Genomic DNA, 19,263 nt, shown 5'->3' with positions numbered 1-19,263 from the left:
GGAACCCACTTGCATATGTCAATGACTACAATTATAAATCTGAGTCACTTGTCCAAAATATCTCAGTTTCTAGAGTGTTTCTTGCTAGACCTTAGTCTTGCCAGTCTTCTGGTGAAAAGGAACAGATAAACCGAGAGCCCCGAGCCTGTGATCAGGAATCCACTTGTTTTGAGATTCTGAGGCGAGGTCTTCCCTTCAGCCCCACTGACTGGTACACCTGTGACAACTAATGAGCCTACCACGATGGGTGTGGTGGTGACACCTGTACCCAGTACAAGAGAAGCAGAGGCAGGAGGATCACCACAAACGTGAAGGCACGTGGCCACAGCCCCTTTTGACACAATTATTCTATTTTTGGCCATCTTAGAGCTATGATGCAAATGCTGCTCTCAGAGGTTGGGTTTTTTCTTTGAGACGGGATCTCATGTGTCCCCGGAGAGCCTTCATCTCACTAGATAGATACTCTAGGCTACCCTTGAACTCCTCATCTCCTTCCTGACTGCTGTAGCCCAGGCTGGTGACAGGGACACACCTGTGCATGTGCTGGGATGGGGCTGAAGCACAGCAGCCTGAGCTGGATGATGAGGTCTTGCATAAATCATCAGCAAGGACAGAGGGACAGACTCGTGTCTGTCCCAGCATTCAGGAGGCAAAAGTAGGATGCTCATGAACTGTAGCCTGGGAAGGCGCATGCGTGTATATATATATATACCCCCAACACAGCACAGGGCAGGAGAGGTCATGCACCACAGCACCCAGGGCCCAGGCACTCACAGATGTAGTCCTTCACGGCTCTCTCAAAGAGCTCGTACACACGCTCGCGGTCCAGGCCGTCCACAGCCATGCTGATCTCATCGTGGAGCCACTCCAGCCAGAGCTCTAGAAATGATGGACAGCTCAGCTCAGCACGGCTCAGCACATGCCTTCACCTGCTCCCACGGGATCTTAAAGTAGGGCACAGACTGCACTGCTGACACAGAGGCCGCCACAGCCGTCATGTCAGACACTCACTACTCTGCAAAGCACTTGACATGTTCCCATCCAACCTGCATATCAATCTTGTAAGATACGCAGGGCCCACTAGCACGTGACACACCTATCCACAGGTGTGGAGCCTACTCTGCTGTGTACCAGCAAGACTACAGCTGCCCTCGGCCAACTGCTGAGAGACGGAGTCTCCACAGTCTCCGTGCTGTTTATGGTCTGTTAGTGAGAAGCCTTGATAGAACCATTCAATGTGCTCTCTCCCAAGCTTCATGTGAGTTCTGGGGGAGAGCTGTGTCTGAACAACACAGGGTTGCCAGGCTGAACGGTCAGCTGTAAATACGCACAGGCCCAACCTGTGACAGAGGTGCTCACTGCCAATGTGTTTCTCAGGAGCAAATGTGTGGACATAACCAAGATGCACAACTACTGCCCCAAACACACATTTGCATGTGAAACTATTACATTTCCAGGCTGGGGCGATGACTCAGAGGTAAGGAGCTTGCTGCTCTTCCAGAGGACCTGGGTTTGATTCCTAGCACAGTGAAGTTAAATTATGTTAAAGAGGATGTTTCTCTTAGTTATTGGGGTAAGAAACCAGTATTCCACACGTGAATCTGTATGATCAGACTACAGATCACACAGACTACAAACTACACACTGTTGTGCAGAATAGTATGAGACAATGGGGAAACAAGAAGCAGGCAGCTCGGGGTTGGGGATTTAGCTCAGTGGTAGAGCGCTTGCCTAGCAACTGCAAGGCCCTGGGTTCGGTCCCCAGCTCCGAAAAAAAAAAGAAAAGAAGCAGGCAGCTCTCCTTCGCTCACTCTGCAGGCCGACTGCTCCCCTCCCCCCACTCCACCCCACCCCACACCACCCCCAAAGCATGTGTTACCTTCAGTCAAGGGGAAGATCTCGCTCATCTTCTGTCGGGCCATCCTCACTTTGTTGAGCTCGCCTTCCAGCCGCAACAGCCTGATGAGCCCCACGTGGCAGTTGTAATCATAGCCATTGATGGACAGCTGAGAGGAAAGTCACAGGCCTAAGAGCCAGCCTCTCAGGGCTCAGCGCATATCACAGACAGCACCGGCCCCACCACACAGAAAACACCAGAGGCCCCCCAGGCTCTCTAGCAAAACAAAGAGTGCCATCCTTATCCCGAGCCAAGTGACCTGTGACTTCCTCAGCCTCGGCTCCCCAACTATATGGGGGCCCGAGTCTCCGTCCACAGAGCTCATGGGGTTTAAATGGCAGGTGTGTCCCGAGTTCCTTGACTGTACTGAACAGAAGTAAGGACAGCAAGATGGTGTGGGACCCAGGGCTGTAGCCACCAACCCTGGCACACATCCCAAACCTACCAAACAACTCCTGTGTGGCAAGGTTCCTGGGCTGCCTCTAGACAGACAATGCCATGACCACAGCTTTTTGGCTGTTTCTTGTTTTTTGTATTTTCTTTAACTATGCACATCTTAGTACCTGACATTGGTTGTTCTGAGTCTAGAAGGCAGAGCCACAGTCACTGAGGTTACAGGGAGTTCCTGACCTGTGTGCTGAGGGCCAAGCCTGGGTCCTCTGCCAAGTGCTCTCTCTCCAGTCTCACGTGACTGGTTTTTGAGAAGGGTGGTGCATTCTGGGTAGCCCTGGTCACCCTCCTCCTATCTGGAATGCAGATCTTACTGTCACCAGAGACCCACTTGTCACTGGAGCTGAACTTGTTGCAGCACTGGCTCCCGGCCTGGCAGCCAGCTCTCTACACCATGGCGTGTCACACCATGGAGGGACTCCCCAACCCCAACTGGAATCTGCCCAAGCTCAGATGTACGGGCTCACTTTTACATTTGGAACCTTTCAAGGTAAAAACTGAAAATACCTCTTAACTCTTGCACTCAGTGCAAATAGAATATAAGAAGAGGATTAGCAGCAGACCCACCCCGAGAGAACCAACGAAAGTCTTCCGACAGGATGGTGTGATACTGGGGAGGGACTGTGAAGCCCACAGAACGGAAGGAACAGAAAACAGGTGAGCGAGGGGAGGGCCCTGTCTCCTGGGAGCCATTTCTAAATCATATAAGGAAGAACAGACGATTTAAGACCCTCTGGCCCCAAGTCAGCCTTTTACGAGTGGGAAGGGAAAAGGCTTCCACACCACTGAGTCAATGCTAAGGCCCTCAGTGGAAGATGCCAACACACAGAGCAACACGGTGAGTCAGGCGTGCTGCAGTCCCAGCACTGCCCGTCAGAGGTGAGAAGACTGAAGTCATAGCCTTGGCTACTCTGAGAAATTCCGTTTCAAGGGGGGAAACTGGATGGTGTGATAGTGCATGTCTTTAATCCCAGCACTCAGAGGCAGGCAGACCCCTGGTCACTCTCCTCCTACTCTGGAATGCAGATCTTACTGTCACCAGAGACCCACTTGTCTGATCTACACAGTGGATTCCAGGTCAGCCGTGGCGACACAGGGAACCTGTGTTGAAAAAGAGAAGAAAAAACTGGCAAAACCCTTTCAGCAAACAGGCAGACTGCGTGAGGGTCAGCACCCTTAGCCAGTGAGGACAAGCCCACAGAATCCAGTGTCCTTAGATCCACAGAGGCTGACAGACACCAGTCCCACCACTGCAATCGTGCAAAGGCAAACCCCTGAGCCTCCACACCAGGACAGCCAGCACATGCGAGCTCATAAAGCCGCCTTCCTAGCGCCCAAACTGCACACAGCCGGCATGGTTACAGCGTAGGGCTAAGCCGCCTTCCTAGCGCCCAAACTGCACACAGCCGGCATGGTTACAGCGTAGGGCTAAGCCACGGTGGCCACTCACATTCTGCTACACACTCAAGGGAGGGAGAGTCTTGAAATGGAAAGGTGGTTCTGAGTCAGAAGACAATTAGTGTAATTTTCCTCTCAGCAGATAAAGGGGAGACAGTGACCTTACTGCAGAAGGGATCTGACAAAAGCGTCCAACCAGGACTTAAAATTTGTATTTGGCAAAAGAACAGAAAGACAGAGTAGCCTGTGAGCTTCCCTGGTGATCCCCCATGGACATGCACCCAGAACCTTCTAAAACCACACAGAGATGTCCACAAGTGTTCTCTGGTCAAACATAGTTGAGTCTGAGGCTCACACAGCTAAAGAAAAGAAATGACTGCCGTAAGGGGAGGGAAAGATGACAATGCCCACGTGCTGAGACAGTTTGTAAGCCATGGCTAACCTACAACTCATTAGAAATAAGAAGCCAGGCTAGCAACGCACACAAGTCTACTATTACAGGAAGTTTCTGGAGTAGTTAAACTCACAGAGAGGAAGCTGACTGGTGTGCTGGGCTGGGAGAGAGAGAAGGGGCTACTGCATGGGCACTGGGATCCACGTCTGCAAAATGAATCCTTCTACAGATCTCCACACATATGAACAGAGCTTATACTAAGACCTGCACATCTGGAAATGTTCCAGATGGCAAATTCTAGACCACAAAGTCTGAAAATAGCACTTCAATAGGCTGGCACAGCACAACCCTAACTGCAGTGTCACAGAGCCTGTCTCCTGAGTGACAGCATGCTCTCAGGGCAGGTATCCTCACAGTTCCTGAGGTCTTGAAGACCTGCAGCAACAAGCTTTGTACCAGGGGTGCTTATGTTCCCGGACTCCAGAACTGTGGTGGCCCTCGCCTCTAGTCCTAGAATTCAGGCAGCAGAGGTAGGAGGATCTCTGTGAGTTCTGGGACAGTAGGGCCATTTTAGAGAGAGCTTGCATGAAAAAGAGGGGGAAAAGGGAAAACTTGTTTTATTTTTTATGTCGGAAATAAAAGCAGTGCTGAGAAAGCAGATCGCTGAGCTGGCGGAGGACTGAGCAGGAAGAGCCCAAGCACACAGACAGCAGCGCTTGTTCCGTCCGTCCATCTGCTGAAACCAGCCAACGGCCCATGACTGCAACCCTGAGGTGGTAAAAACAGGACTCAGAGCCCAACTCTTATACCAGACTTGGAGTAGCTCTCCAACTGCTTGCTACCAAAACACACAGAAAGATAAACAGAACATAAAAAAGGACTTAGAAATGAGCTGGAGAGACGGCCCATGGTTAAAAGCCCTAGCTCTCCTTCCCGGGATCTGGGCTCTTCTCGACACTCATGCGGCAATCATCCCTAACTCCAGATCCGGGGATCCACGCTTCTTCCAGCTTCCGACCACATGTGCAGTGAGCACTGGGTTTCTTTAAAAACACAGAAATATTATAAAAATGTTTTTGTTTTAATCCCAGGCATGGGATACAGGGCTGCTTTAGACTGTCCACAGCAGCTGACTATGAGTGGTCTCGTGCCCCAGGAGGGGCATGATTTTGTCAGCTGTAAACGGTTCCTGTGACTGCCTGGTGTTTGCAGTTCTGGGGACTTTTCAGAGGACAGATAAACGCTGGGGCCCAATAGCAGGAGGCTGGTTGGTGTTAGGATGCAGCTGACTGCAGTCTGTCAAGCAGTCACTGTGCAGAGAGGAGATCTGATATCCTGATGGCAAAGATCAGGCTTGCCCCAAGGAACTCGATGCCTCTAGTCAGCAGAAGCCCTCCTGTCCCCTCTATCCTGTTTTCTTCTCTACCTACTAGTAAGGGGTTGGTGGGTAGAAGAAAAAGGAACCCACAGAGTAGCAAAGACAACTACATACACACTTGTGAGCCCAGCATCGGAAGCTAAGGCAGCCTGAAGCCCATCCCACAACCCATCTCAGCATCGGCTGAAATGCACTGGCCAGGCTTGGGCCAGTGAGCTGGTCCTGCATGCCCTGCACCCAGTGAGCTGGTCCTGCAGGCCCTGCACCCAGTGAGCTGGTCCTGCAGGCCCTGCACCCAGTGAGCTGGTCCTGTAGGCCCTGCACCCAGTGAGCTGATCCTGCAGGCTCTGCACGTGCACTGTGCTGGGGAGCTGGGAAGGGCACACCTCTCATGGGTCAGTGCTTAAGATCGAGCGTTAGTCAATGGAGTGGGGTCAGCAGGGACATACTTCAGGTTCCCCCCGAAAGGAGAACACAGTCACAACACCTCGGGGCTGAGAGCCCAGGACCTAAATGTGCTCTGTGACCATCACAGGGGGTTCTTGATGGTTAGCGCCAGGGATGGCTATGTGTCCTTCCCATGAACACAGCATATGGTCAATTCCCACTGTCAACTGACACAGCCTAGAATCACATGGGAAGAGTCTCAGTGTGGTTTTTCTAGACCAGACTGGCCTGTGGTGTGTCTGCAAAGGACTGTCTTGATCACCCTAGGTGGGGTGGCACATTCCCTAGGCAGGGCAGTTCTGAACTGAGTTGAGTACACATTCACAGGCACGCATGCTCTCATTCTCTCTGCACTTGACTGTGTGTGACTGGCAGCTGCTCCATGCTTCTGCTGCCTTGACTTCCGTGTAGTGATGAACCAGACCCTCAAGCTGTGAGCAACTTTCCCCTAAGTTGCTTCAGTCAGGTTCACCACAGCAACAGTGAACAGAATTAAGACAGGACATGTAGGACTTGAAGCAAAAGCCAAAGCGAAGGGTGGCCTTTGGTGTCAGCTTCTGACTTTCTGAACAGGACGATGCCAGGATGGAATATGAAGGTGTGCTGAAGCCTCTGACCCACACATCAGACAGCCCAGGCAGCTCAGTGGTAAGCACGTGTGGACCAAGCACAGGAACCTGAGCTCGCTCTCCAGCGTGCACCTTAGAAAGCCAGGCATGTGGCTCGCTAGCAATCCCAGAGCTGGGGAAGGAGATGGGGGTGGGGGTGGGGTGTTCAGGAAAGGATGGACTCTGGCCTACGTATGCACACGTACACACAGAGACCCTTCCAAACAGTTCAAGTGATGAGCGAGTGTACACTCTGTTCTATCCTAGGCTCAGGCCATCATTAATGACGTAAAAGGCTTAAAGAGGAGACTCAGGCAAAGCTACCTGGTCAAGACAGAGCACAAAGGATGCCACACACACACAAGAAAGGCACAGCAGAGAGGGTACGGCTGGCCAATAGTGCAAAAGCCTTCACTTAACATGCATTATGCACCCAAATGGGCCACACTTACAGATGGGCCAATGTGAAAGTGCACATGACGTATACTGCCAGTGCGAGAAGTGTGCACCACTGCACAGCCTGAACACATTTCCTCTCTAAGGGCAGGGAGAGCCAGTCTATCCCCCAGTTTCTGCTGAGTCAATGCAGTGAACCCCTGGGCATGGTAGCTAAAGGCTCCTAACTCTGCATGTGAGAGGCTGAGGTTAAGGCAGAAGATTGAGCCAGCCTAGGCTAGAGAGTGAGCGCCAGGTTAGCCTGAGCTACAAAGTCCTCTTGGAGCTGAAGAGATGGCTCAGCAACTGCAAACAAGCCCTACACTGTAACTTGGATCCTGGGACCGCGATGAGGACGGAGAGGACTGACTCCTGGGACAGCGATGACGGAGAGGACTGACTCCTATAAACTGTCCTCTGACATGGCACAGGCGCACCTGTGTGAGCACCAAACAGAAGCCTACATTCTAAAAGACAACAGCGCCTCTCAAAACAAAAGGATTCAGAACACTTAGTGCTAAAAAGTAGGAATGATAACCACCTGCTCCAAAAGGCCTCTAATAATTAGACATAGGGACAAGTGGGGCAAGCTAGAGCAACATTCTGTAACTGGAAAAGAATCAGTGCTATAAACGCAGGCCAATGCATTTATTGGTTAGAGGTTAGCCGACTGGCCTGTGTTACTCACCACAAATCACTGAGGGACTGCACCTCCAGGGAGGTATCTGGACCACAGATGACCATAAGAGATCAAGGCCCACTCGTGTGAGTTCAGACGAGTCAGATCCTACCATTTGCTGAGCCTCGTTTCCTCACGAGAACAGGCTTCATCTTTTTGGGGTCCCACTCCTCCATATCTTCTCCTTGTCCCATGAACAACTGGGGTGCACTAGATTTTGGTCCTCTGGCACAGTGGTTTACAGCTGGGTCTGCCCAACAGGAGGCACTAGCAGAAGCATGAGGAGTGGGGGGAGACAGTATCAGGTCTCAGGTGCTACCTCCATGAATTTAAGGCTTTCCAAGTAACATAAGGCTCCCTTCACCCCTTCAGACCTAAGATAGACACCGAGTCCTGCTGTGACTGGCTACGGGAACAAACCTTGCATCCCTGGTTCCCCTGCCCACATTTATAAACAGTGACTATTCATGCATCTTTGCTCAAATTACTCTAACTTGACTTTATCACCTACCCCTGCTAGCACACTGGATTGTAAAGGAGCTATCGCCAATGACAGATCAGGGACCATTTTACTGCTAGGGACCGGGCACCGGGGTCATAATTACTACGGCAACTTCACTAGGCAGGTGTCATGGGTTATCATAATTATGATAATCCCATTTTACAGGAGCTGTTGCTCCTAATTTACATCAGAAGCTGTTAAGAAAACAAAAAACAAACAACAACAAAACTCGAGGACACATGAGAAGAGCTATTACAGAATCGCAGAAAATTCTGGCTCAGCGATGAAGACCACTGGTTCCTCTTCCAGAAAATCCAGGTTTGAGTCCCAGCAACCCCAGAGCGGCTGACAACAGTCTGGTAATTACAGGTCCTGGAGACCTGATGCTCTCTTCTGGTCTCAGCTCACACACTCATGCAGGCAAAACACTCATACACATAAGATAAGAGGGAGTTAGTGGCTCCTGCCTAGCAGGGACGACAGAGGGAGGCAGACCTCTGTGAGCTCCAGGCCAACCCGGTCTACATAACGACTTCCAAGTCAGCCAAAGCTACATACTGAAATCCTGCCTCAAACCCCGCCCCCACCAAAACAAAAACAAAAAAACAAAAACAAAAAAAAAAAAAACGGGCTTCAGATCAAACGCCTCAACCTCTGCGCTTCTATTACAGTCGCGGTCATTTTTCCGTTCTACACCACATTTGACCATTATTACTATCCCTAAAGGAAAATAAGTTCTCCTCCGACTGTCAGACGGCTAAACCTTATCTGGTTAAGAGTGGCAGTCCCGGGCTGGAGAGATGGATCAGCAGGTAAAGTCGTTTGCCGCCACACCTGATGACCAGAATTCAATCCCCGGAACCCACATGGTTATGAGACAACCGCGTCCGGGCATGCATACAAACACAAGTTTAAAAATACAAAAAGGATAAGAGCCCTGATTGGGTTCAGCCTGAAAAGATAAACACTTTCATCTGAGTGTCACCTTGGGCAGGAGCCTCAGTTTCCCAGTGAAACCGGATTAACACTACTTCCCCAACCATGAAGAGGATCCAATGGAATACTTTACGAAAGTTCTGGGCACCCACTGAGCTCGGGAACCGGGGACCCACGGTGGCTGACAGCGCCCTGGAGACCTCAGCCGTCTCCATAACCACGGAGGACCGAGGGGGCGGGCCGGGCCTGGGGACCCGAGGGAAGAGAACCCGCCGCCCACCCCGGCCCACCTGCTCCTCCAGCCGCTCGATCTCCAGCTGGTTCTTCTCCTCCTCCTCGTCGTACTCCCACTCGTCCTCCCCGGCGGAGCTCTCGGCGGAGGAAGCCATGGCGGCGTCCTCCTCATCCCCATCGCTCTCGCTCACACCTTCCTGCTGCACCTCCCGCTCAGGGCCCTTGGCTTTGGCTGTCTCCGCGCTGGACAGCACCTTCCTGCCCACACCCGCTGGCTTCGCCTCATCCTCCTCTCCCTCAGCCTCAGGCCCGGCCTGGGGCTCAACCTCCGGCTCGGACGCGGAGGATGCAGTCGCCGTCGCCATCTTGCGCAGCCCGCGATTCTCGGGTCCTCCCTCGCCCGCCGAAGCCCGGCGAACATTAGGCTGTCCGTGGCGTCTGCCTGACCAAAACTCCGCTCGGCGCCAGCGGAAGTGGCACGAAGGGCCTCAGGGCGGAGGAAGCCGTGAAGACTCCACCACTGATATTATCCTTAGGCGTCTATGGACGCCACTGTCAGGAAGAAAGGCTCACTAGCATAACCTGCGTCGGGCTACGACCTTGGACAGCTTTTGGGTCTTGGGACCGGAAGTGGCAGCCATACCGGCAGTTGTGTGTGCGTGATGTCCATAGTTAACCTAAGACGCCATCTTAGGAAGGTCAAAGTCATTTTTTTGGACTAAAGGATTTCTGCAAGGCTCAGCCCGCTCCAGTGCGTTGTTGTTTCCCAGCAACCGGCCCTCAGGTGCGGACAAAATTCCAGTTCCTCCGCGATACAATGCACCATTCACGAGAAAAGCCTATCTCTCAGTATAAAGCTCCCTCCCCTTTCTAGCACCTAGTATCTAACAGGTGTTAGACGCATCGATTTTGTGACTATATAACCAATGCTAACACATTACAGTAAGTATCGTCTCGGAATGCAGTGCATTGTAAAACAAACATGTACATGTCGAAGAGGTATGGTGTTTGTTTCTTTTATACTCCTCGTTGTTGAGGTAGAAAAAAAAAAAAGAACACTGCTGTTTTCCTCTGCACTGCCTTCCTCCTTCATCAGCAAGGTTAACGAGACAGGAATTGCTTTCCTCGGGACACCCAGGATTTTTTTTTTTTTTTTAGTGACACCTAGTGTACACTTGACATGTTATTTGCTCCGTAGATGAAACGGCTGCCTTTGAATTAGAAAAAAAAAAGCCTGAACCTGGACAGAGACTCATACAAGCTCGAATCCCAAATAAGCCTGAGTCTGAGCATCCTCGGGCAAGTCAGGCCCGGCTTCTCACTTCTGAGCCGCCCCACGCCCATCGCAGCACCAGACAAACGTGACCGCAGCTTCAGACCTTCCCGCTCTGCTCCGCGTCCACGCCCCTTCCGGAGGCGTGACCAAAGAGACCGGCCGAAACGCATGCACGCGCTTGGAACGGAGAGCGCAAGCGCCAAGCAGCGGTGACGTCATACAAGCGCGCCCTCCCTTCGGCGTCGCAGAGGTCGACGCAGGTGCAAGCCGGCAAGATGGCGGCGGCTGGAGCGGGCCGTCTGAGGCGGGCGGCGTCCGCGCTGCTGCTCCGGAGCCCGCGCCTGCCCGCCCGGGAGTTGTCGGCTCCTGCCAGGCTCTACCACAAGAAGGTATGGGCGGGCGAGGGGGTACGCGAACCATCGAGGGGACCTGCAGCTGTTGCACAGATAACAACCACGGAGGACCCCGCGGCCACCTCAGCCCCGCCGCGGCCGCTACTCCAAGTGTCCCAACTCTGACAGCCCAGAAGGGAGGGTCCTGGTATGTCGTGCCGGGGGTCAAGGGGCAGCACACATACATGCATGAGCACACTTTGCAGCACCGGCATGCTCACCAGCTAGGCCATTGCCCTGGCTAATTGGCCTTGAGCAAGTCACTGACCCTTGCCCAACCTTTCTCTTAGATCTCACATGGGTCTTCTGCAGTCCCTGTGTGTAGAGCGCTCGGTCCAACAAATGGAAACCACTTATGACGTTTACTATAGGAGCTGATGGCCTCGAGCTAAGCCAAGCACCTAGGCAACATAAAAACTTCGATTCTCGGTTATTTATTTGTGGTGAGCAGAAAGTATGGAAGGGTAGTTTACGGCCCCCGCCTTCTAGGGACGTTAAAGTCCCCTTGACCTGAGACTCACTCGAAAAAAAACAAAACTACCACAAGCTGTACAAGACACCAAAAGTCCCGATTAGATGATGCGTGATGGAGCCCCAGGGCTTAGAGTCAAGGTGCAGATGAGGGTGCCTCCTGGTGACTGGGGCTGGGGGGGTAGGGTGGAGGGCACTCGGTTTTTAAATCTTGGTGTGTCCCTGACTTTAATGGCTGTTTGTTCTGCTCTGGCTTGGGTACCATTGCCCAAGGCCTTCACTCCAAGGGGAAGGTTGTTTTGTTGACATTAGCTACAGGACCTTGTGCGAGCTGGCAGCGTTAAGGCACCAGAGGGCGCTCCTGCATCGGGGTGGCGGCGTGTTTGTTTACAGCCACCAATGACTCATTCATTCCCCAACCTCCGGCTCATCTCTAACAGTCACCTTGAAACTTCTTGGGAAATCTTACATTTGGAGCCATTTTTATTCTTGGGATTTTTAAGTGTATAATTCTCTTTGTGTATTGTGTTTGGTAAAAACAGAAATGGTGCTTGAGCCCAGACCTGGTAGAATGTCTGAGTCAACTGATGGCTTTGGTTGACAGCCCCTTGAAACGAAGGTGTGGCTGAGTTTTCACCAATACCATGGACAGTATCTCCAGTACAAAGGTCGTTGGGGAGGAGATAGAGTTTAGGTCTCACATTGAGCTCCCATCTCTGTCCCATACAAATTGCTGATCCGAGGGAGAGAGGAAAGCCTCAGTGATATCTGTTGATCTGCCATTTCAGGTTGTGGATCATTATGAAAACCCTAGGAACGTGGGGTCCCTTGACAAGACATCTAAAAATGTTGGAACCGGACTGGTGGGGGCTCCGGCATGTGGTGACGTCATGAAACTGCAGGTACTGGCTGGATGAAAAGGATCCTGCACCCCAACAAGAAGTTTGCTCACAGAGCATTTCATCTTGTCTGCCATTCCTGTGAGGAGGGATGGGCGGCTGACAAGGATGGGTCTCTGTTCCGAAACAGGTGGCCTCATTCTCCACAACAGCACCACACCAAGGCATCGGTAGATCTTGCTTTCACCGAGTGAAAGACTTTGTGACTGTTCTGACCAAATGAAGGCCCCCAGTGAGAAAAGGAATGTGTTAACCAAACCTCTCCAGGAAAAGGAAGTGGGGTGGAAGGTGGTGGGCTGGGCCTCAGTCAGCTGGAGTTTTAGCTCAGCCTCAGCCTCCTTAATGGCAGGCAGAAAAGAGCTGTTAATTACAGTTGGTGCCCAAGAGAAAGGGATTGATGGAGACCTTGGTTACAGACTCTGTCAGTGCCTGAGGTGCTGATAGGGGGGACATCTATAAACAGACCCCTGCAAAACAGGCACTCACATACAGCAGGCAAGGGCCGAAAACAACCAAGCGGGGTGAGGGGCACTGTTCCTTGCCCCTCTCCCAGCTGAGCCTGTGTGAACCCCAAGTTTCACTTTCTGTCGCCAAGTCCTTTGAAGCAAAACACAGTGATGAATGTCATGGCATGTGGAGTCATAGCAAACCAGGGCTCATGTGGAACACTCACGGTGGACCTCCAGAAGTTCCCGGCTCCCGGATTCCAGGTGTCAAGCTGTGGCCTCTCAGCTCCCGTCTCTTTTCTAGATCCAGGTGGATGAAAAGGGGAAGATTGTGGACGCCAGATTTAAAACATTTGGCTGCGGCTCCGCCATTGCCTCCAGCTCCTTAGCCACGGAGTGGGTAAAGGGGAAAACGGTAAGGCTGCTCAGAGAGGGAGGGAGGGAGGAGGGAGGGAGGAGGAGGGAGAGGAGGAGAGAGAGAGAGAGAGAGAGAGAGAGAGAGGAGGAGCCCATTTTTCTAAGGTTTAATTTCTCTTCCTACCCGAGCACTGATTACATTCCTTACTCTGGAAGTTTAAGACCATCTTGTTGCTTGAGGCAATGTGTTAGTCACTGTTGTCACTGGTTGCCAGTTCAGTAGATGAGAATCGCCACCAGGCCTCCCAGCAGCAGAACTGAAAGATGGTTTTGGGCTTTCCCTGATGTCCCTAAGGTCACCAAGGTCCCCTAAGAGCTCCTGAGCATTTACTGTTTGTTTCATCCCATCTCCTGCTTCAAGGAGAAGTCCAGAAAGACATGCACAGATTGCAAACACAACTTTGTCGGAGGGAGGAGTTAGAATTCAAAATCTGGGGCTGGAGAGATGGCTCAGGGGTTAAGAGCACTGACTGCTCTTCCAGAGGTTCTGAGTTCAATTCCCAGCAACCACATGGTGGCTCACAACCATCTGTAATGAGATCTGATGCCCTCTCCTGGTGTGTGAAGACAGCGACAGTGTACTCATATACATAAAATAAATAAATGTTTTTTTTTTTTTTTTTTTTTTTTTTTTTAAAGATTTATTTATTTATTATATATTGAGTACACTGTAGCTGTCTTCAGATACACCAGAAGAGGGCATCGGATCCCTTTACAGATGGTTGTGAGCCACCATGTGGTTGCTGGGAATTGAACTCATGACCTCTTGAAGAACAGTCGGGTGCTCTTAACCGCTGAGCCATCTCTCCAGCCCCAAATAAATGTTTTTTAAAAAGAAGCTAAGGAGCATTTAGAGAAAAAAAAAAGACCCAGTAGCTGTGAAACTACCCACACCAGCACAAGGTGGTGGCACACGGCACACCAGCCTGTAATCCCAGCTCATAGAAGGAAGGGGCAATTTTTTTTTTTTAATCTTTATTAATTTGAGTATTTCTTATTTACATTTCAATTGTTATTCCCCTTCCCGGTTTCCAGGCCAACATCACCCTAACCCTTCTCCCTTCCCTTCTATATGGGTGTTCCCCTCCCCATCCTTCCCCCATTACCACCCTCCCCCCAACAATCACGTTCACTGGGGGTTCAGTCTTAGCAGGACCAAGGGCTTCCCCTTCCACTGGTGCTCTTACTAGACTGTTCATTGCTACCTATTGAGGTTGGAGCCCAGGGTCAGTCTATGTATAATCTTTGGGTAGTGGCTTAGTCCCTGGGAGCTCAGGAAGGAGCAATTTAAAGATCGGCCCAGACTGTATGGGACCCTGTCTTAAAGTGGTGTGCTCACCCTTTGCCCCCTCCTGGGGCCCAGTTCAGGAAGCTCAGTCATGGATTGCTGTGCTCGCAATGCCAGCCAGCTCTCTAACAGCCACCTGCTCCTCCAGATTCGGGCGTCTGGTTATTGAACTCCTGGAGGCCAGGGAGACCCGGACCTGCTTGTTCTGGGAGAAAATGGCTCAAAGGAAGTTGGTTAAGAAGCAGCTTTGGAGAAAGGGGAAGTGAGATTGGGCACCTGCTCCCGGGACCTGGCCTCTCAGGGCTCTGAACTGTATGGTCAGACAGTAGGAAGACCTTCTCTAACCTCGAGGTTCCCGTCTGAAGGAGACTGGCTTTTCTTAATGCATAAGCAGGCCTCTCTGCCTCTCATCCCTCACAGCTCTCAGACCCAGGCCTCTCTGCCTCTCATCCCTCACAGCTCTCAGACCCAGGCCTCTCTGCCTCTCATCCCTCACAGCTCTCAGACCCAGGCCTCTCTGCCTCTCATCCCTCACAGCTCTCAGACCCAGGCCTCTCTGCCTCTCATCCCTCAGAGCCCCTCAAACCCAGGCCTCTCTGCCTCTCATCCCCTCACAGCTCTCAGACCCAGGCCCTCTGCCTCTCATCCCTCAGAGCCCTCAAACCCAGGCCTCTCTGGCTCTCATCACTCACAGCTCTCAGACCCAGGCCTCTCTGCCTCTCATCCCCCACAGCTCTCAGACCCAGGCCTCTCTGCCTCTCATCCCCCCACAGCCTCAGACCCAGGCCTCTCTGCCTCTCATCCCTCACCTCTCAGACCCAGGCCTCTCTGCCTCTCATCCCTCAGAGCCCTCAGACCCAGGCCTCTCTGCCTCTCATCCCTCACAGCCCTCAGACCCAGGCCTCTCTGCCTCTCATCCCTCAGAGCCCTCAGACCCAGGCCTCTCTGCCTCTCATCCCTCACAGCTCTCAGACCCAGGCCTCCTCAGGCAGACATTGCACAGCAGCCTAGGCAATGCCTGCCTTCAGGGGGCAGCAGGTCTTGTTCTTGCTTACCCAGCCAGGCAGCGCAGGTGTGTCCCCCCACTACAGATCCCTTGGTATACAGTGGCAGTCCTGCCCAACTGTGTTGAGTTACTTAGCAGGAGTTTTCCCAGACAGCCCGTCCTGAGGTGTGTTCTGCCCACCCTCAGCGAGGTCAAGTTCACTGAAACTGCACTTTCCTCCCTAACACTTCAGGTGGAGGAAGCCCTGACCATCAAAAACACAGACATCGCCAAGGAACTCTGCCTCCCGCCTGTGAAACTGCACTGCTCCAGTGAGTGCCCCGCATAACAGGCAGCTCGGGTCTGCTCAGAGTGCGCTGTGCCCACCACCCCACACTCTGTGCCTCCCCAGTCTGTCTGCAATGCCTGGGGCCATGGTACACTCACTACACTGTCCCACAAGAAGCCTTGCACCTCAGAGCCTGCAGTCAGATCTGACACCTTCCTGTCCTCTTAAGCCTCCCCAAGAAAACAGGAACGCAACATCACCCTAGCATACTAGGCTTTCTGCCACCTTCCAGCTTCTCACCCACACCCCACCCTGTAACCTCACCCTCAGTACTGACCTTCCAGGGTGGGTGGGGGGGGAGGTGAACAGACAGACAGACTGCCAGCAGCCATTCTTGGTTTACGACTGAGCTCAGCCATCACCTTTGACGGCCAGCCCATACTCCCTGGGACCTGATCTCTGTGACAGGGACTCTCCACAGCGCCCCCTCTGTCCCAGGCAGGAAGGCAGGACCGTCCCAGTCGGTGTAGCGGGCGCACACTCTTGGGTCTTTCTGGTTCTAGTTCCCTCCAGCTTACAAAGCTGCTCTTCCGTAACCACCTCCCAGCAGGGAGATGGCCACCAGCCTGAGTTAGAACTTCTAAACCCACCCCCCAAAGTTGTCCTGTGACCACCACACGTGCCAGGCACATTCACCCATCACATACATGTACAGGCGCATGCATATATATTCTAAATAGATACATATTTATAACAACACACAAATATGCCATGATGTGTGTATACCTATAAAATGTGGAGACCACCCCTCCAGTGTCTAGAGATTAAAGCTGTCTACCTTTCCGTGCCTTCCAGTGCTGGCAGAAGACGCCATCAAGGCTGCCCTGGCTGATTACAAACTGAAACAAGAGGCCAAGAAGGACGAGCCGGAGAAGCAGTGAGCCCTGGGGACGCTCCAGCCGCTCACAGCCGCTCACAGCAGGCCTCCTGCCGCCCTGCACATCAGAGAAGCTACGCAAAACGCACACTACTCACTGTTTGCACTATGGCTCTGATACAAGCAAAATGTGCCGTTGATTACGCCTAATCCTGTGTTCCTTTCAGCTCACGTGTGTCCTTAGTGCAGTTGATGTCTTGATTGAGTTTGTGACCTGGGACTGAAATCAGCACCAAAGTCTTAAGCTCTGGAGAGTGACAGGGAGTTGTACCCAAGCTGCGGGGAGACAGCCAGCAGAGCGCCTTGTGCTGGCTCTGATAGGATCTATCACTGTGTGTTTAGCAGATCTGCATGTATATTATAATAAAAAATGTAAGACGATGGTTTTCTCTACTGAACCTGATTCTCGACTCCCTGACCCACCCCTGGTGCAGCCAAGCGCCTCGGGGTTCCCAAGGCCAGACTGCAGTGGGTGACAGCAACCCCCACTTGGCTTCTTTTGAAAGGCTGGAAGGGATGGCTGGTGTTCTTCACGCTGGGAAGCATGGTCAGTTCACAAGGACTCTGAGCAAGCGTTCCTGCAGTAATCCATTGGTCCGTGAAAGTCAGAAAGTAACCCCAGAAGCTGGCCAAGGTGCCTAAGCCTGTGGACCAATCAGGAAAAGCATTGGGAGATTACACCGTTGTACTCTAACCTCCCAAGGCCTCCCAGGCTTTGTGTGGTGGACAGTGAACTGAAGCTGACTGGAGCTCATCCGGTGCGAGTGTGTGTTTCTCACGTTCAACTGAACCAAGTACATGCACTGCCATAGCCCTCAGTTCCAGATACACACACTGACTCCGACATGGGTAGCAGCTGCTCCTCCCCTGAGCTGCCCAGTTATGTAGCTCAGGGAAGGGCCCAGTTTTCCAGTCTTGGCATTGGGAGATGCAGCGAACTTCAAAAGCAAACTGTTTTCTGATGGTGGCTTTCTTGTCCGGGCATACACAGGCTGACTCTTAAATCATCCTTTAAAATATTCTGGGTTCTGGTGAAGGGCTCAGAACTTCAAAGGCCACTTCCTCCGCAGTTGGGAGGAGACCACAGGCCAGAGTCCATCAGAATCTCAAATTAGCCCCTGGGTGGATCCATGTCAAATTGTCCTGAAGGGCGTGTTGTGGCTGTGTAACTCAGTCCCTTACTTGTGGCAATGCCACAGTTCCCCACCCCTATTTCTGATTTTAAAATGAGACACTTCTGAATTCCACACATCAAGTTGCTGGCACGGTCCAACCCCGAGAATGTGAGGTGCAGCCCACAAGTCCAATTTCTGTAACTTTCTATAAATTTACTCTGCAATCAGGTCAATTTGGGACCCATGTACTCCTCACTGAACTAGTAAGGGGTTTGTCACAGTCTCCATGTATGTCTCAGAACTCTTACATGCAATGGCTATCTGGATCTGAGAGTATCTTTTGTTTCTTGCATCAAAGTACTCTTGCCTCGACCTCCTGAGTGTGTCATTACGAGCATACGCCACCATGGGTGGGTCGCATGATTGGTTTTAAAAGGCAAAAAGATCTCTGAGGTCCCTCGAATTTTTCTCCATTACTGGCAGCCTCTGAGGGAGCTGTACCTTTAAACACACCAGCTGGCCCAGCCTGAGCAGCCTTGAGCCTACTCTTGTGCCCTGTCCTTCCTGGAATCACTGTGGCTCTGAGAGCGTCAGAGGCTTCACCTTGAACCCTACATGACGCATTAGGCCTCACTTGTCATGACTGTCACTCAGGGAATTATCATTGTGTGTCAGACACCTCAGTCTGTCACACACCAGGCACTGTAGCTAGGAGCTCTGTGGAGAGAAATCTAAGTGCTAGGAGTTTAACAAAGATAAAGGTGAAATGTGGGCTCCAAGATCACGACCCCTCCAGTCAGGAGTAAGCAGGGGCAGGACCTTGACTGCTACTGTAGCTGCTGCCATGAATGAACACTGGCATCCTTCACTCTGCTGCTACTCACAGCAACTGGCATTACCATGACAACCATTGGTCGTCTTTCATGAGAGCATGATCTCAAGGTTTCCGCCTCTGTGTATTGTTAGCCTGGAACTACATAGTAGTGCACAGTATTCCAGTACTACACAGTGCTGCACAGTACTACACAGCACGCCAGTACTATACAATACTACAGCATTTCACAGTACTCCAGTACTATATAGTGCTGCACAGTACTACACAGCACGCCAGTACTACACAGTACTACAGCATTCCACAGTACTCCAGTACTACACAGTAGTATACAGCACCCAAGTACTACACAGTACTACAGCATTCCACAGTACTCCAGTACTACACAGTAGTATACAGCACCCAAGTACTACACAGTACTACAGCATTCCACAGTACTCCAGTACTACACAGTAGTATACAGCACCCAAGTACTACACAGTACTACAGCATTCCACAGTACTCCAGTACTACACAGTAGTATACAGCACCCCAGTACTACACAGTACTACAGCACTC

At 51.9% G+C, this 19,263-nt stretch overlaps 2 protein-coding genes across 2 annotated transcripts in view; one reads left to right on the top strand and one right to left on the bottom strand.

Annotated features, from left to right (window-relative positions):
- Sart3 (spliceosome associated factor 3, U4/U6 recycling protein) overlaps positions 1 to 9,774 on the bottom strand; it is a 28,126-nt gene extending 18,352 nt beyond the window's left edge. Inside the window, exons 1-3 of the mRNA XM_032886695.1 lie at positions 9,415 to 9,774; positions 1,880 to 2,006; positions 775 to 879 (exon numbers count right to left, since the gene is read on the bottom strand). Of these exons, the coding sequence (XP_032742586.1) occupies positions 775 to 879; positions 1,880 to 2,006; positions 9,415 to 9,723 (541 nt within the window). The 5' untranslated portion in view covers positions 9,724 to 9,774. The remainder of the gene's footprint in view (positions 1 to 774; positions 880 to 1,879; positions 2,007 to 9,414) is intronic.
- A 1,095-nt stretch (positions 9,775 to 10,869) lies between these two features.
- Iscu (iron-sulfur cluster assembly enzyme) lies at positions 10,870 to 17,151 on the top strand. The gene is made up of 5 exons (XM_032886928.1): positions 10,870 to 11,023; positions 12,286 to 12,399; positions 13,147 to 13,257; positions 15,786 to 15,864; positions 16,677 to 17,151. Exons 1-5 carry the CDS (start codon positions 10,910 to 10,912, stop codon positions 16,760 to 16,762), a joined length of 504 nt encoding a protein of 167 aa, XP_032742819.1. The 5' UTR covers positions 10,870 to 10,909; the 3' UTR covers positions 16,763 to 17,151.
- The last annotated feature ends 2,112 nt before the right edge of the window (positions 17,152 to 19,263 follow it).

Source organism: Rattus rattus, chromosome 16, assembly GCF_011064425.1.
Source record: "Rattus rattus isolate New Zealand chromosome 16, Rrattus_CSIRO_v1, whole genome shotgun sequence".
NCBI classification, from domain to species: domain Eukaryota; kingdom Metazoa; phylum Chordata; class Mammalia; order Rodentia; family Muridae; genus Rattus; species Rattus rattus.
The sequence above is the reverse complement of the archived record's forward strand: the minus strand, read 5'-3'. Positions and strand labels throughout refer to the sequence as shown.

Coding starts and splice junctions, on each gene's coding strand:
- Iscu (XM_032886928.1), top strand. CDS start 10,910: ATGGCGGCGGCTGGAGCGGGCCGTCTGAGGCGGGCGGCGTCCGCGCTG. Junction 13,258..15,785: donor AGTGGGTAAAGGGGAAAACG/GTAAGGCTGCTC, acceptor CTAACACTTCAG/GTGGAGGAAGCCCTGACCAT. Junction 15,865..16,676: donor TGTGAAACTGCACTGCTCCA/GTGAGTGCCCCG, acceptor CGTGCCTTCCAG/TGCTGGCAGAAGACGCCATC.